The sequence below is a fragment of the Perissodus microlepis genome, chromosome 9, assembly GCF_051167445.1.
Source record: "Perissodus microlepis isolate ML-2025 ecotype Zambia chromosome 9, ASM5116744v1, whole genome shotgun sequence".
Lineage (NCBI taxonomy): Eukaryota > Metazoa > Chordata > Actinopteri > Cichliformes > Cichlidae > Perissodus > Perissodus microlepis.
The window spans coordinates 22235591-22247592 of NC_140469.1; the positions used below are offsets into that span (position 1 = coordinate 22235591).

Consider the following 12002-nt stretch of genomic DNA (forward strand, 5'->3'; position numbering starts at 1 on the left):
TTTTCTAGCTTAATCATTCACATAAATACAAAAACAACACCATAAAAAATGCAGACAGTAGTCCTTCATCACATCTGTTAAATTTGTTACAGCAGAAAGGAAAATGTGTATCTTTGAATGCCAATATTTCCACACTCACAAAAACAGAACGATGGTTTAAAATTGAAGCTCTTAGTATTTAACACTCGCTCAGATCTTGTTCAGAGGCATTTCAGAGGAAGTTATAGATTTATCTTTTCTTGAGGTCAAAGCAACAAATCACTGATTCTTGCCATTGTTGAGATGCTGCTCAGGTATTTAGGAGTCGAACAATGCGTACAGAGAACAACTGCGGTACATATTGGCAATAGAAGTTTTTTACAAAGCGGAAAAGCATTTTTTTAAAGGACTGTCTGACTGAGGCAACGCAACATGTGAGGTGTCTTTATACAGATTTTGTCATGTTAACTTTTGTGGTTTATTCAAACACTTCAAAAGAGGCAAGTCAAGACACTGAATCCCGCCCTCCCTCCATATTGTGCCAGGCATAATTTGCACTGTCAGCTTTTTTTGTCCCCCAGGAGAAAATATTCATACAAGTTCTGTTCTCTTTAGTTCTGTTGCCATTTATTGTCCTTCCTCAGTTTACAGCTGTGACATGCTTGCATGCTGATGCCTGTCTGCAGGGCTTCAGTACTATAACTTTATCAGTGCACCACAAAAAAATGAGAAGAGTCTTGAGTAAGAGATATTATTTGCTTTTACAGCAAGTAAAAGCATTTATTGCATTCTTACAAAAGCACATAAAACAAGCACACATTTTGAAAAACATCCTTGGATTGCTCCTTAGCCAAAAGCACCCTTTATCCTTTGGCTTGATAAAGAAAGCAGATATACAGTACAGTTATAGGTACACATATACTTGCATTACACATTGTGCAAACCAGTGATGACTCTAAAATGTAATGGTTACTCATGTATAAGTAAAGTACTTTATATTTCAACATTAAATTTGCTTTAATAGTGCTGTGTTGAGGAAGAATAACCATGAGACTTCTTTATCTTCTTTCTTACGAATAAATAAATACTAAGACACTATTTAGTGATTTAAAAACATCACAATAAAAACTAATATGAACAAGGGCATACACTCCATCGCATCTGTTTAAATTAAAACACAATACAAAGTCTGTATCTGAACAGGTAAGTCCTGAAATGTGAAAACACACAAAAAAAAAGCAGAAAAGAGGCTGAAAGTGTAAGCTCTGAACAGTTAAACTCTCTCAGATGCTCTTCAGAGGTAAGTTTACAGTTGTTGTTTTTAAGGCAGAGACAGGCTTGAGACCTATGTACAAAACAGTCGAGGGTGTTTACATGAGCTGAGCAGGCTGAGAGCAGTGCAGCAGTTATCTAGTCATCAGTGTCATCCCTGCCAACGTGAAACTCTGTTATCTCCTTTGCAATGCGTTCTGCTATCATTCTGCTGCTGGCCACAATCAGCCTGCGAGACATCAAATCAAATGGTCCACCTGGTAAAAAAAGACAAGTAAAAATGAATATCGCATTCTCTTCTTTCTTTCAATGTTACAGTATACGTGGTTAAATTATCAACTTGCTTCTGACGATGCATAAGCAGTGCATGTTAAAAATGTGTGTGGGAGTAACAGCTGATAGCCCTGAAGGTGCTTTTCTGTGCTGTTATTGAAGCTGAATGTTAAAAAAGGCCATTATCTTATCTTGTAGGAACTTTTAAATTGAAAATAAAAATGGAAATTGGAGGTTTTTGGAGGACAAAAAGATATGAAGACTACAGTACACTGATGCGGTGGTTAGCATTGGCGCCTTGAAGCCAAAAGGACCTGGTTTGAATCCATTTCTGGATGAAGGTGTCTGTGTGAAGTTTGCGTCATCTTCCTGTTCATTCATAGATTCCCTCTAGGTACTCTGGTGTCCTCCCACAGTCCAAAGACTTACAGGTTAGGTTAACTGAAGATTCTAAATTAGTCGCAGATGTGACTGTGAGCTTGAATTGCTGTCTGTCTCTTTGTGTTGGTCCTGAACAGAAGCTGTCTAACCCCACCTCTCTTAATACCACAACCTTGGGATAAGCTCCAGTTCAGTGTTGAACTGGAGTGTAGCAAGCCCCAAGAGCAGCTGGTGCATTAAGCCACAGCCATCAAGACAAGAAGGCTCCTTAACATACATCAAGGGTTTCACCCCAAAATTCAGCACCCTGAGACGGGACGCTAAGTGAAAGGCAGGAAGCCAAGGACTACTGAGTGTGAGAAACACTATCCAGGATGAGACAACAAAAATCCATGAATACATCAGGAACACATCAGGCCACAACTGATCACATGCTTGGTGAATACCTCAAGCAGCAGAAACCCAAGGAAGAAGAGGAGCCATCTATTTGCACGGATTAAACCACCAGCAAATAGAAGAAGTGGCTGATATTGCGATATCCTACCAATAGGTGGACAAAGCTGGATTGAAAGACAGCACAGAAGCACTAATAACAGCAGTACAGGATCAAGCGCTAAGCACTAAGATCAGTAGAGCCTGGGGTTTACCACACCAATCAAGACCCTATGACACAATTCGACACATAACAGCGGGGTGTAAGATGGTAGCAGGCAGAGCCTATATGGAATGGCATAACCAAGTGGCCGGCATAGTATACAGAAACATCTTTACAGAGGGTGGCCTGGAAGTTCTGAGGTCAAAATAGGACACGCTCCCCGGGGTGGTTGAGAATGACCATCTGAGGGACTTCCAGATAAACACAGACAAACTGGTGATGGCTAACCAACCGGACATAGTAGTGGTGTACAAGCAGAGGAAGATGGCTGTAGTGTTAGAAGTAGCTATAATAAGTGATAGCAACATCAGGAAGAAGGAACATGAGGAGGATGGAAGCAACAGTGGTGCCGTAGCAATCGGAGCACTCGGGGCAGTTATGCCCAAATTGGGCGAGTGGCTCCATCAGATGCCAGGAATAACATCTCAGATTTCTGTCCGGAAGAGCGCAGTCCTAGGAACAGCAAAGATACTGTGCAGGACCCTCAAGCTCCCAGGACTCTGGACCCGAACTTGAAGGATAAAGACTGCCCGCAGCGGCAAGTTGGGAACCCGAGAGATAGTTGCGAATGAAAATCTCAGCAGATCAGCCATTTCTGAAATCCTTTATCAGCCTGTCTGCCACCAATAACCACATTCAAAGTCACTTAAATCACCTTTCTTCCCCATTCTGATGCTCAGAATGAACTTCAGCAAGTTGTCTTTATCATGTCTACATGTCTAAATGCACTGGTTTTATGCCATGTAATTGACTGATTAGGCATTTACGTTAATGAGCCACTTCTGTTGGTGTAGCTAACAAGATTTTCAGTGAGTGAGTGTGTATATACACACACACAGGCACGGGTAATAATAATAATCGTTTTTTTCCTCCCTAATTATTACTCATGACACGCTACTGTCTAAACACAAATACACACATATTGTATGTTTGCCAGTAATCTGACTTACTGCTCCACCCAATCAAAGACGCAAGCTGGTGACAAAGATAACACACTAATAAGCTCAAGATAAAAATAGATGGTGAGGATGTTATTGATGTATATACAAGATCCAAGCACCTTACTCATTTTCAGATTTTACAGTAAAAGGGTCACGTTTGAAAAGACCTTCAGCTAATCAAAAACTAAATAAATAAATGGGACTCTGAACAGTAAGTAACTTAGAAACTTGCTCCACCAACTACATGCTTTCTGTCACTGCACTTTTTAAATAAACAGCTTCATAAATCAAGACTGTGCCTACTCTTAGGAGCATTGCAGTTGTGAAACTAGAGAAACTACAGCTTCCTTAACACACTAAATGTCAGGGTAGCAGTTACGTCCTAATTTAAGATCAAAATTCTCTGTATCAAGTGCAAAGCCAGGAGCAAACCTTTCCTCATCTCTTGCTGTGTTTCATGGGGCATTTATAAGCAGCAAGAAGGATAAAAACCAATAACAAGAACTATTGACAATAAATTATTCATAAACAATAACTTCTGTTGTGTTTGCACTTGGAGAACAGCAGCCCATTCTTGCTGCTTTGTTCTGTACAGCAAACTCCTACAGCAATCCTTCCATTTTTCATTTCATCCAGTGACTCAGCAGCCTTTCAGTGTTCAGTGTTGTTTGAGGAGACACATTGTCTCAGTGACTCACCTGAAATGTCCATGATGACTCCTCCAGCTTCTCTGACAACTGCTGCCCCTCCAGCCATGTCCCAGCAGTGGATGCCCATGTGGTAGTAAGCATCAGCCGATCCGCACGCTACCAGACACATGTTGACAGCTGCGCTGCCTGGGGAGCGGATTCTGTGGATGGAAATGGGATGTTTGCTTTCAACTTCCAGATGCTCTGCTAAGAGTTAAGTATGTTTTTTGGTGCATTTGCAGTTATAATTATTGATTTTTTTTTTCCATTTTTGTAGGATAAGCAATGTGTTTTTTTAATGGTAGGAGATAGCACTTCAGCAAAATCCAGTTAGTTTTGTAACATTCTAGTTACCCCTCTATCTAGTAGATTTGATGTTAGAGGTAGAATCTGACATTCAGTGCGGCATTCAACCCCTTTTCATTTGATTTCAAGGCATGATATGAGGTTCTCTCTGTTGGATGGCTTTTTATTGTGAAAAAGTCACAGAAAACAAACTTATCGGTCATTGAGGTTAGCACGGACCACAATCATCCATAAAAGAAGTATCAAAACAAACACCGCTGTCATTTTCAGGATATTTCACCACCTTTAAGGGCAGTAATGGAATAAGAAACAGTTGCTACAGGAAGCTCTCACTTTGCCCTGCTGCTGCTGCTGTTGTTGTTGTTGCTGTTGTTATTGTGAGAGAGAACACCTGCATAAGATCAGATTGTGGTAGCAATTTCATGCACTTCTTAATTACAATGATTTGGTTTTACTGTAAACAAATACACCAGCTGTTCTGTATTTCTGAATAAGCAGCTGTTCAGGGGGTGTCTGGTGTACTATTAAACTAACACTGGATGTACAGCTTGTACATATTGAAGTGCATATTTACCCATGTACAGGGATGCTGAGGACGTTTCTGATGTTGGCCATCATTGTTTGAAATTGCTCGGCGTCCTTCTTGAAGCCCATTTCTGTCAGCACCAAGGATTTACTAATATCTTGGAAGGAAACAAATAAAAAACAAGTATACTAATAAATAAAATATCATTATTCACTCATTAAACAAACAGCTGCAGGTTTGCGCTCTCTGAGAAAAACAGAAATGCAGTCTGTTGCCGGTACAGGGAAAGGATTTTAGCTCCATCTGGTGGATTTGTTTATAATTGCAACTTCTCAATATTCACCTTCTTGTCCAGACACCTTGATTGGGGCTCCATTGCAAAATGCTCCCTTTCCTTTACGTGCTGTGTACATTTTATCTTCGATGCAGCTGTAGACAATCCCAAACTCTATCTGAGACCAAGCAGCAGCACAGAAAACAGCACCGATTAATGTGGGGCTGGTTAAAAGACAGCAGCTTTATAAAAGGAGAATCTTTAGATATTAACTGGGTTAATGGTCTGCAATCATGTTAATGTTTCACATAATCAAAACATCACAGTTTAAACACACGAGTGGTTTGCATACAATAAAGCGTACCTCTTTCTTCACTGTGAAACCGATTGATACAGACACAAACGGGAACCTGCACAAGAGAACGTTACAATATAAAGCATTCAATTATGGAACTCCCTTCAGGTTTAAACTCAGAGGAATCCTTTTCCATTATCGGTTCAGTTTCATCAGCGTTGTCTAATTATCCCTGACAGAGAGGACAATCCAAGAAAGAATCTAATTAAAAGATAAAAATAGTTGAAGAGCAACAAAGATAAAAACAGAGCTAGAACTGTAACGCAGAGATTTTTACAACATTTAATCGCAGACCGTGCTACCTGTGAACAAAGTTGGTGGTGCCATCGATAGGGTCGATAATCCAAGTGGGATTGTCAGAGAGGGTGCTGGGGGCGCCTGCTGCTACGGACTCCTCGCCTATAAAGCTTCAAAGTGAAAAAAAGAGAGAAGAAGTGAAAATAAGCGATAATTCTATGCATCGTCTATCAGGTACCTCAGCTGTAAAGTAATAACGCTGCACTTGACACTTGCTCTGTTTTCTTTCCAACCAGAATATGAGATATTAGATTTCCACCACGCTGGACACAAAGCTGTAGCAACAATACGGAACCCTGGAATTTTTTCCTGAGTTCTTGTGTTTCACTTTCCCTTGGAAATTTTTACATGTATAAACATTTCATATGCTGGTAGCAGTAATTTAAGACTTGGTATAACAAAGTCTTAAGCAAGCAAAATAAACAAACCAACCAATAAATATCTTTTTTCTTAATATTTGCAGGTATCATGTTACTAGGGGACTAGTGTTATTAGGGACTACATGTAACAAATGTGACCTCCGTTTTAATACTGCTAGTGTAAAAATAGAGGTCGCATTCCAGTTAAGATTGGATGGTAGGGCTGTGCTATATTCACAATAATACTGGCATACATTTGTTCGTTTGTGTTTTTATTTATTAAAAAAAACAAAACATGTCATATTGCTTAATCAAGGATAGCAACACCATACGTTCCTCAGCATGGATAACAACAAGATAAGCCTAGCCATGTCTGAGAGCAAGAGCAGCATGTCAGCCTCCTATAACGACTTAGTACCTAAAAAGGGAGCTACTTCAACAACCTCAAAGAAAATACAGGTCTTTAAAAAAATAAAAACATGCCTGGAAATTGTCCCTGCTAAAGGAGGGAACATCAGTGTGTTTACCACTAGAGGCAAAAAAAACCCACACAAATAAAAAGGCCCTCACGGAGCATTATTATAGCACTCACTAGTTAAACTCCATATGACAGGAAAAGTAAATGGCAGATGGAAATTATTGATGTGGTTATGTGGTAGCAAAGCAGGGCTTTAAGCAGTTGGTTAAAAAGCTGTAAGGCCCAAGATACAAACTCCCACATAGAAAATATAATGTGACAATATCAAGCAGCTCCTGAAGAGTTACAAGGTTAGGTCACTTCTGTTATTGTTAAATTAAAAAGGTAAGCAGTTATTTTATATGTTTTACTTAAAATTTCCAGGGAAAACACTACTGAGGATGTGTTTGATATAATGCTGTGTCACCATTAATGCTGCTGCTACTGCTGGCACCTTGTTTCATTAGACTCACATAAGGTAGTCTGTAATCAGTGACAGCAGCTTATTGGAGAGAAAGGATGAAACATGCCCTTCGTTCTTTTGTACTAATATATGCTGCTGGCCATAAGCTGCAATTACTGATAAAACATTCAGCATTTTTTTCCTCACAAATATCATTAATGGAAATTTCCTTATAATATCATAATATACTTTTGAGGTAAGATCTCCCACCCCTACTAGATGGAAAATCGTTAAACCATAATAAATCATGCATACTTCTCACCATGTTCTTAGACCAATCAGCTCACATACCCTCTCTCATGTCCATGTTTTCTAATGAAGTAGAGTACCTGTGTGTTGGGTACTTTTCCCTGATGGAAGATATAATGAGCTGTTCCACTTTCTGGTCCGTCTCGGTCACCAGGTCAACCGCTGAGCTCTTGTGCATGACAGCGATGTCCTTTTGGAGCGCCTCGCAGATCATCTGGCAGAAACACAAAAGTGAGTGGGAAAAAAAACAAAAGATTTCTTGGATGACTGACTGCATCTGCTGCTTTAATTAGCTTCACGTGTTGGTGTTAACATATGTTGGTGCCACAGATGACAAGATGTCTAGGCTACAAAGTCCAAATATATTTATGAGCTGTAATTATTGTTTCTAGTGTCTGGATAATGTGACTCTTCACAGATGGAAGCCTCTGTATACATTGGAATAACACACAAAAAAAATTAAAGATAAAAACAACCCACACACACATTACGCTCAAATGTTGAGATACGTAAGCAGCAGTAAAATTGATTTTGATGAAAGCGCCCACACGGTTGCTTCATCAACCTTTGCTTGATTTAAACAAATATTTACCTCAGTATTTTATTTGCATTTTTAACAAGTACGTGCCAATTTTATTTGGGCTCATCAATACTTTGCATTCAACTATTTTTTTTTTTCTTTCAAATCCAGCACTGAATAATTTATGATCCAAACTATATCACCGATACATACAGCTGACCTCTGTACATTATGCATCTGAGGTCAAAAGTTGTGGTACATTTTTATACGATACTGTTATAAGTTCTTCCATGCCTCTTCTACGGACAGCTGTGGCCAGAGGCATAAAGAGCCATTTCTTAGGAATAGTTTCTTCAATTTTGGCATAAACAGAGTCAAAGAATGAACAGATAAGAATCTGGTGGTCAAAAGCCAAGGTCAGCGTGACCTCTTCAAACCGATTTTTAGGCATAACTTGACAATTTACAAATAATGATACAATTTCACACAAATGCCTAGGAGGATAAAATGATAACACTTTGGATGAGAAACGATAACTTTACTGCAAAAACATCATATTTTTTTTAATTGTTTGAGTGTAACGTGTGTGGCCATTATTGGCCATTATTCAAGGGCATCACTCAGGAGCATCAGGGGCGATTGGGACCACAGTTCACATTTGGCCAGATACTGAATTGGTGACACTGATCACTTGAAAACTGTGGACACTGTATACACCTTCTGAACTGCCAGGCCAAAAGAGTGTGTGGGAAGTGATTTATTCTGCACAGTCATGGGTGTAACATGTAATTTGGCTTTTTTGTTGTTTGTTTTGGATTATGTGCTAGTTTCTCCTTAATGGCATATCTCACTTTAAAAAGAAAGACATGTTACTGGGGTTATTATTTGCACTCAAAGTGCATTTCCATACACACTGTTGTCAACCATAATCAAGTAAGTGTAGCTTCAGTCGTACCTCCTGAATCATTCTACAATTGGAGGGAAATTTAGGCTTCAAAAACAGTAAGATAATGATATTATTAAAGAAAGGGTGTACTATGTATTTACGAAAAACAACTAATAAATATCCAAAATTGATATGTCAACCGTAGGCATCAAAGGAACATATCATGAGATACTTTAGTTGCACAGAAATTATATTTAATAGTCTCTGAAGTTTTTTTTTTTTTTTTTTTTTTACTTTCTAATGTTTGTTTCACATGTATGGCAACATGGTGGCAAATCAGTTTTCTCAGAAAAAGATTCAAGCTGTGAAATAAAATAAATTGAATTTGTAACTTATATTAAATTTAATATTTTTGAGTAGAAGTTTGGTAATCAATAAGTTGGGACAAGAAACTAAATAAAAATCCCATCTTGGGAGGTTTCCAAGAGTTTTATTGCATTTTAAATATTTTTGACAACTAGGTTTACATGTTGTCCCAGGAAATGTATGACTCAACAAACGTCAAACGTGTGTTTTAGTAATGTGTGCATGGATTATTTTTTAATACATTTTCATGGGTGGAAGAAAAAAAAAATAGTCCTGCAATGGTAACGTGGCCCTCTTACCTTTCCGGCCCGTTTAGTGACCTCTATGCAATAATCCATGCACTCCTGCCACGGATCACTCATGCTGATAAAGGGGAGATGAGGCGATATTCAGAACGGAAATACGGACGGAAGAAAGCTGTAGGAAGAAGCACAACTTTCGTCATTTACAATAGCAAGGTGCAATTATATACCGGCATATGACGGTACGTTGCAATTACCGACATATGACGTGAGGTAGCTGCTGGAAAGCTAGCTGCGTTAATTTGAAGAAGCAATGAAATCTGTCAAATAGCATAAATTAGCCCTCTATGCTAGCTTTTAAAGGGAGAAAAAGGGATATGTACACTGGAGGTAAGACTGATGATACCTAATGACATACATACGCTTAACGGCTTTTCTACAACGCAATATCATTACATTGATTTGTGTTTGTAAAAAAGATATAGTAGCATACCAGTTCCGGGAGCTAATTTAACGTACTTCTAGAGATGAATGACTTCTAAGCAATGACATTTCGCCACTGAAAGGTGGGGCTAAGCCGAACTCTCAGCCTAATTGGTCAATCTGTGCCGTTTGATTTAATAATCTTCCCTGTCATTGGCTAGAAGGCTGTCATGTGTTTTCTTCAGTCGCGTTGTTACAGGAAACAGTGGGTCTCCTGGAGAAAGGAAAATGTCTTTGCGAGTACCCAACTTTCTAACTTGAACAGAAGAGGCAGCAATAAGGGCTGAAATTTGCGATTTTAGATTCAGAAGACAAAGAAAACTTATCAAACTGACAAAAAAGTAAAATAAATATTAACTGTAAATAAGTACAATTCCCCAGACTGACCTCGCCGGCTTAAAAAATATAAAGGCAGTGAAGCACTGCAAACAAGGCATAACGAATACTTGCTAAACCTGAAGAACACAGTTCAAGGTGCTTTTGCTTTCACGCGAAATAAAACTCACTATGCAAAATGACAGCGAAAAATCAGTTGAAATAGTGTCATTTCACTCCAAATTGATGTGAGATCATATTTCTTACACCCAGCTTCATTTTCTATTTATGTATTTTTAATGGAGGTAAACCGATTCAGAATGCTTTATTGTCATTATGGAGTCACATAGCAAAAATCTTTGCACTACTGCTCAACTTAAACCAGACAGCATTTACAATACACAAACATACAATAAATAATATCACATAATAGGGAAAAAGTATAAGCAATATTAATGTAAGGCTAGGTCAGGTCAGCTGTGATGTGAATGTTCAGGAACTTAGTGTTGTTCGCCTGTTCCACCTCCTGCCTGTGTCTGAGGACAGACAGGAGCATGTTGTCTCTTTCCGGACACAACACGTGTCTGTAATGACCTCCTTAGTCTTGGTGTTTGGGACCAGGTTGTCTGAACAAAATTTCGTCAGGTGCTGGACCTAGATCTTTGGAAATATCTGCGAAATACATTAAAGCAGAACATTTGACTATACTACTATTCTGAAAGTCTGACGTGGCGTTACACTCTTAGTATCGATCATAGCCAATAAATATTTAGCGCCCTTTTAGGCCAGAAGGTGGCGGCAGCAACACTCTAAGTGACGCAGCAACCAGCAAGAGCACTTTCTCTCATGAGGAAGGGTAAATTCCTCAAACATTAAGGGTTTTTTTTTTTCAATTGTTTGTTGTTGTTGTTTTGTTTTTCAGCTGCATGCAAATTCTAATTGTGAATTACATTTAATGGTCCACATCAGATTCTGTTTAGTCTGGCCTGAAAAGCTTAAGGTGAACATCTGCATGCAATTCCTCTCATTCAAACTTGAGAAACAGCTTTACTTATCCAAAACAATTGGCAGCCTCATACATCCAAGGAAATGCCTGCTTATCTGCATCTCACAAAGTTTTGTAACTATGCTTGCAGTAGCCGCCCTGTTAAAGCGCTTTCGGAAGTCCAGGGTGTGCGTCTTGAGTCTCAGTTTCACACATAAACAGAAAAAGAGAGAAGAAGAAGAGCATACTTAATAGGACATCCCATAGGTCCGCTGCTGAAGAGGGCAGCAAACACAGATCAAATTAGACTTCAGCGTCATGCTTGGTGACACTTCATCTCGACACAGGTTAACATTTCAACCCTTGCACCCTGTCAGCCAGTAAATTACTCAGCTGATAATGTCTCCTTATAGCACTGGTTCCTCTCTAGCCCACAGCTAATTTCCATACACTAACTCACATTCTCAGATAGGAGCCCCTTACCTCAAGAGGGCAAGAAATTGCCAAATAATACCGTCCTCATTGGGGGGAGTGGAATGCAGTGAGAATACAAATTGTGGTTTCTTGAGCTATCGCTAGACTGACTGTCTGCATGCAAATAACTGTTACCGACATATTTCTGTGAGTTGTTACAGAATCTACAACCCACATCAAGTTGATGAGAGCGCAGTTTTAAAATGTAAATTTTTTTATATTCTGTTTTAAATGCAGCACAGAAGGAAGTAGTCT

At 39.1% G+C, this 12002-nt stretch overlaps 1 protein-coding gene across 1 annotated transcript; it reads right to left on the reverse strand.

Moving 5' to 3' along the window:
• Positions 1–721: 721 nt before the first annotated feature.
• impa2 (inositol monophosphatase 2) lies at positions 722–10092 on the reverse strand. Its single transcript, XM_084939660.1, has 9 exons — positions 9984–10092; positions 9548–9665; positions 7557–7690; positions 5954–6058; positions 5661–5706; positions 5366–5474; positions 5071–5179; positions 4200–4351; positions 722–1508 (listed from the first exon to the last, which is right to left on the reverse strand). The coding sequence occupies exons 2-9, from the start codon at positions 9608–9610 to the stop codon at positions 1390–1392; spliced, it is 837 nt and encodes a 278-aa protein (XP_084795786.1). The 5' UTR covers positions 9611–9665; positions 9984–10092; the 3' UTR covers positions 722–1389.
• Between the last annotated feature and the right edge of the window lie 1910 nt (positions 10093–12002).

What these genes read in the sequence shown, in the direction of transcription:
- impa2 (XM_084939660.1), bottom strand. Translation starts at nt 9,610, where the DNA reads ATGAGTGATCCGTGGCAGGAGTGCATGGATTATTGCATAGAGGTCACT. An exon ending in TCACTAAACGGGCCGGAAAG is followed by an intron (nt 7,691 to 9,547) that starts GTAAGAGGGCCA and finishes TGTTTCTGCCAG; the next exon opens with ATGATCTGCGAGGCGCTCCA. An exon ending in CTCAGCATCCCTGTACATGG is followed by an intron (nt 4,352 to 5,070) that starts GTAAATATGCAC and finishes TTCCATCCACAG; the next exon opens with AATCCGCTCCCCAGGCAGCG.